The following is a 5,700-nucleotide window of genomic DNA, read 5'->3' on the forward strand; positions in this document are numbered from 1 at the left end:
TTTTTCTTACTCATTAAGTTTTTAAAATTTCCTTAATTATTTTCTTTTCAAAAACCAATATAATAATTTTTTAAAATTCATATATTTTTATTCTAAAATAGATATTAGAACTACATCATTTTTTTTTACAACAAAGCATAATTTTAATTGTTAATTGTCAATACAACAATTTTAATTTATCTATATTATATATTATAGTAAAGGAACATTTGAAACAAAACTTTTAAACTTATATATAAAATTTTGTTGACGAGAGACAAAATACAAAAAAATTGAATATAATTATCATAATTTTAATAAATAATATATTATTTTATCATGTGCATAGCACAAGTGATATGCTAGTTATTTAATATATCAATTGGTACGTGTAATATCATTATAAATTTAAATAATAAAAAATTAAAATTTGATTTGTAACTGAAATTAAACTTTATGTTTTTTTTTTCTTTTAAATTTTTTTGTATTGTCTCTATTTTTTTATGATTTAATTATTTAAAAAAAAAAAAATTATTTTCGCCTTGAGAAAGTTTAGGGCACCAAAATGAAATTTTTGGAAAGAGAAGACGGCGCCTCCTCGCCAGTCGCCAACACAGCGGCTGAAAATTCGGGTCTAATTGGCGCGAAACGATATGAGTGGTTCAAATATTAGCCAAGTGTCATCCACCATCTCGACCCCACTCTGTCACACAACTTCCTCTTCGATTCCACCGTCAGATCACGCCGAGCAGAGAACAACGGCTCAAATCAACCCATCACCCAACACATCCACAATTGATGGTTTCCAATCCAACGGCTCAGATCAATCATACTCTTCACATCTCTATCACTACTAGTCTACTCACTACTACTTGAGTGTGTGAACATGAATGTTGCTTTCACTGAGATTTCTCTTTCCATTTTAATCTGTCTATAATTTCTTTGTTTTCTTTCTTCTTTTTGCCCAAATTCAATCTCTCCATAAAGTTTCTTTCTTGGTCTCTCTCTCTCTCTCTCTTCTTTTTTTTCACTTTCTTTCACATCCCATTAATTTTTCTTTTTGATTTATTCTCCTCTGTTCTTCCCCTCAATCATAGCAATCATTCACATACCCAAAAACCCACTTCAAAAATTTACTCAAACGGTTAGTACTCATAACCTTGTTCATTGATTTGATCAAATCAAAATTGTTAAAATTAGTAGTAGGTTTTTTTGATTGGGTTTTTTGCAGGTTGGATTTGCAAATCAATTGATGAAGAAAAAAACTGAATGGGACCAATGGGTGATTACTCTGTTACATAGCAAGTTTTTTGGTTCTTGTGATAATCATAGTGATCTTCGCAAGAACGAAAAGAATGTGTTTTGCATTGATTGTGATCTTTGCTTTTGCAAACATTGTATTAGTTCTTCAACTCATGAGCTTCATCGTTGGCTTCAAATTTGCAAGTATGTTTATCAAGATGTTGTTCGCCTTCAAGATATTCAAAAGTATCTTGATTGCTCGAAAATTCAGGTTCGCGATGTGTCCTGTTTTCTTTAATTATGAAGCTTGATTGAATTTCAAATTAATTGTGAAGAATTCTGTATGTTTTTCTTTTCAATTTTGTCATCTGCTTGACAAATTGATGATAGAATTCTTTATTGAAATTTAAACTAATTATGAGTTGCTGTACTTAAATCACTTCAACTTAACTATAATCTAATTGGTAGATTTGTTTAATAATAAGTTTCTGTTGATTTTCGAACTAATTGTAAAATTTCTCGTCTACTTTTCGGTATTAATTGTTAGAATTTCTCTCTTGATGTTCTCATCTGAATTCATGAATAATTTAGTAGTAATTCATTTGCATTTAGGATCTGTTTGTTAGATTCTTGTCTTAATCTAATTGGTAGATTTGTTTAATTATAAGTTTCTATTGATTTTCAAAGTAACTGTAAAATTTCTCTCTTGATGTTCTCATCTGAATTCATGAATACTTTAGTAGCAATTCATTTGCATTTAGGATCTGTTTGTTAGACTCTTGTCATAATCTAATTGGTAGATTTATTTAACTATAAGTTTCTATTGATTTTCGAACTAATTGTAAAATTTCTCGTCTGTTTTTCGGTGTTAGTTGTTAGAATTTCTGTCTTGATGTTCTCATCTGAATTCATGAATAATTTAGTAGTAATTCATTTGCATTTAGGATCTGTTTGTTAGATTCTTGTCTTAATTTATATTTTTACAATTGGTTAGGAAATTGATGATTAGTTATTGATTGATATTCAGACTAATTATGAATTCTTGTACTTTATTACTTCTTCTTAACTGTAATCTGATTGGTAGGGTTGTTTATTTACAAAGCTTCGACTGAGTTTCAAACTAATTGTAAAATTTATTGTCTGTTTCTTGGTGTTTAAATGTTATAATTTCTTTATTGATTTTGTCAACAGAATGTATTAGTAATTTAATAAATAATTCATTTGGATTTGGAATATGTTTGGTAGATTCTTGTCTTTATTTATTTAGTTTTTGATTGTTAGTGATTGATATTCAAAGTAATTATGTGTTCTTGTACTTGATCACTTCCTCTTAACTGTAATCTAATTGGTAGGGCTGTTTTTAGATCTGTTGAAAATTTTTGTAGTTGTTTCTACATATTTTTGGTCTTTGTAGTGATAATTGTCTATTTTTGATAATTGAGAAATGATCATTGATATAATTGAAGTAGTAGTTCTAGTGTAATTATTATTATTATTTTTTTTCCGAATAAAACTCATGACGATTGTAATCCAAAACCAAAAAGAAAGAAAAGAAAAGAAGTGGTTCTAATTGGCAAATGTTTTGTAATTTTTAATTGGACATGTTCATAAATTTAGTAGTTTGGTTCCACATAGATACTCTGACATAGTACTCTAATTAATTGATCATATAATTTTCTCAATTTTACAAGTGTTTTCTCAATTCATTTGCATATTTTGAATTGTTCCTTAATTACATAGAACTAATAATAGTGACTTCAAATTACCAGACTTACAAAATCAATGGTGAAAAGGCTGTCCATCTAAAACCTCGGCCTCAAACCAAAGATCCCAACACATCAAAATCGAAGAGTGGCGTGTCGTGTGAAGGTTGTGGGAGGCACATACAAGACGTTCCTAATCGATTTTGCTCTATCGCATGCAAGGTAAAAAAGTTCATTCAAGCACTTGATATTACTATCTTCCTTAAGAGCTTAAATTATAAGCAAAATGGTTGGAATTTAAAAATTTCCAGGTCACAGTAGTTCCAGAGATTTCCAATGACAATAACCATCTGGTGATCTCCAAGCCAATACCGGAATTTAATGATTTGTCCTTGAAGGAAAAGTATGACTCAGAACTAAATATAAGCGAAAAAGATGTATCTACTCTTACTTTGAAGGAATCATCTCAGTCTCTAAGTGAATCATCGGAAGAGTGTCAAGCATGGTTGAGTTCAACATTGAAGCCAAAGAAGCAATTACACAAGAGAAAGGGTGTCCCTCACAGAGCTCCTCTCTGCTAATGCCCAACAAGATATGAAGATCTCTGCCCTTTTTACCTTAATTTTTCTTATATATCCACAATTTTTTGTTTAAATCAAGCTTTTACAGCAATAAGATCGCAATCATAATATGTTAATCTACATGATTATTTAATGAAGAGAGATACATAGCATTTCAAATAACCCCCATTTTAGGTTAGTTGAAATGTGTCCCCTACCTTGCAGTATAGTTAGTTCTTGTGGTTGTACAGCATGAGGGTGTTGGTGCTTTTGGCTGTGGCAAATTGGTAACTCATGGTTGAATAATCCACATTACAAACATTGTTAGCAATGCTAAGTTATACATTTGCACTGTGTTGGCATTGGATATGCTTTTCTTTCCTTTTCTTTTCTTTTCTTTTCTTTCTGTTTTCTTTTTTGTTGGGGCCGTCTGGAATGGAGAGCGTTGTCCCAATCCTTGTCGGATGAGCGATAGCGTCTGGTTTTGTCTGTTTTATGGTAGTTGGTTAAGGTTGGGGGCCCTTCTCTAATCCCACACATTATGGCAAAAATTTCTTGTTTATTATTTTCCCATGTTGAATGTGGCAGACAAAAAGGGCTCGGCCGAAAGCTGTCACTGAGAATAAGATGGTCAGAATCCGGCAACCAACGATGCCAACATCTACTTCCATGCTGCACATGGATGATTAGACTTCCATTTTTAAATTTAATTTAATTTTTTTTTGAGACAGTATATTCTCTTGATTCAACTGCACATTTTTCTGCATAAGTTGTTCACTTTCCTAACTATTGACTTTGATGATTGATCTGCAATGCAATGGATATATATTTCAGTCTTTTTGTTTTTTGTTGTTACTAATGAATTAATTTTCTTTTTCATAGACATTGATAGAAAATTTTCTTTCTCTTATTGTTTGAAGAGGAAAAGTGTATTGCCATGTGGTTCAAAAAGGGGCCAGAATCAAGGGCAGTTTGAGCAGAGCATCTATTGATAGCCAATTATCTTTTTGTGTGTAAGTGGTGTGTGTTGCTATACCAATTTATGGGCTGTTTGGTAAGTGGGAAACTGGATTACCCAATTGAGGAATAGATTTTCTATACAGGTGGAAAAGTAGAGAGCCTAGCTTTGGATTCATGGTCAAAATATGTCTATATATGTACACGTTTAGGAAAGCAAAACGTTTTAAAATTTGAAAACTTGTTTAGTTGTATATTTTGAAAATAATTTTAGAATGATTTGTAATTTTTTTTTGTTTTTTTTTGTAGTTGAATAGATGTGTGTGAAAGAAAAATTAATTGATATCTAAAATGTGAGGAAATAAGAGTGGAGAGAAAAAAAAATTGAATTATTAATGTATAGAATGTGAGAAAAGAAGAGAGGAAAGAGAAAATAATTTTAAAAGCAATTTTAAAAAAATTATAAACCAAACAAATTTTTTGAAATTTTCATTTCAAAAAGGCTTTCAAATAACACCTTTGTGAGGCAGGCTCTCCCTCTTTATAGGTGAAGGCAATAGACATGTCTCCATTAATATAATACCTTCTCTCTCTCTCTCTCTCTCTCTCTCTCTTCCTTTTTCTTTTCTTTTTAATAAAATTTTTGAAGAAAAAAAAGTGAGGTACTGAAATCAAATGCCTTCCATTCAATCACATGGTACTCCCAATTAGAAGTGTCAACTTATAATAATGTAGGAAACATTAATAAATATATCAGTTAAACACAATTTTAGATGTGTTACATATATTTAAAAGGGAACTGATTCCACATTGGACCCCACCTCCTAATCAAATTTGAGGAGATTGATTAGATTTTTTTTTTTTGAATAAAGATTGAGACCCCTTTGGGGGTCACCCCCTTCACCCCATTGCATTTGATTGGCTAACTTTTCTTCTTTCTTTTTTTTTTTTTTTTTCTTCTCATCTCCCAATCCCCAACCCCCACGTGTGTGTGGGGGTGGGGGGTGGGAGTTTTGAGGGGGATGAATCATTGTTGTTTTTTTTTTATCTCTTGATTTTAATCTAATTTATCAAGAGCTATTATTTATTGGACTAAATTAACATATGCAAATTCTAATAAAAATAAAGGCATTACTTTCAATTTCAAGACATGAAATCAATATGATAAAAAAAAAAAAAAACTTTATAATTTCTTGTATTACAAATTAGAGTTTTAAAAGTTAGGATTTTTTTTTTTTCCCAAATAAAAGTACAACCAT

At 30.5% G+C, this 5,700-nt stretch overlaps 1 protein-coding gene across 1 annotated transcript; it reads left to right on the plus strand.

Annotated features, from left to right (window-relative positions):
• Positions 1-849: 849 nt before the first annotated feature.
• On the plus strand, positions 850-4,321 carry LOC114308362 (PLATZ transcription factor family protein). Its single transcript, XM_028253929.2, has 4 exons — positions 850-1,123; positions 1,211-1,492; positions 2,991-3,146; positions 3,236-4,321. Exons 2-4 carry the CDS (start codon positions 1,232-1,234, stop codon positions 3,503-3,505), a joined length of 687 nt encoding a protein of 228 aa, XP_028109730.2. The 5' UTR covers positions 850-1,123; positions 1,211-1,231; the 3' UTR covers positions 3,506-4,321.
• Positions 4,322-5,700: the final 1,379 nt, after the last annotated feature.

The sequence above is a fragment of the Camellia sinensis genome, chromosome 11, assembly GCF_055761805.1.
Source record: "Camellia sinensis isolate YWXY chromosome 11, ASM5576180v1, whole genome shotgun sequence".
NCBI classification, from domain to species: domain Eukaryota; kingdom Viridiplantae; phylum Streptophyta; class Magnoliopsida; order Ericales; family Theaceae; genus Camellia; species Camellia sinensis.

Excerpts from the sequence above, each read along its gene's own strand:
- LOC114308362 (XM_028253929.2), top strand. The coding sequence starts at position 1,232 with ATGAAGAAAAAAACTGAATGGGACCAATGGGTGATTACTCTGTTACAT. Across the intron at positions 1,493-2,990 it reads TTGATTGCTCGAAAATTCAG|ACTTACAAAATCAATGGTGA; the intron begins GTTCGCGATGTG and ends TCAAATTACCAG. Across the intron at positions 3,147-3,235 it reads TTTGCTCTATCGCATGCAAG|GTCACAGTAGTTCCAGAGAT; the intron begins GTAAAAAAGTTC and ends AAAAATTTCCAG.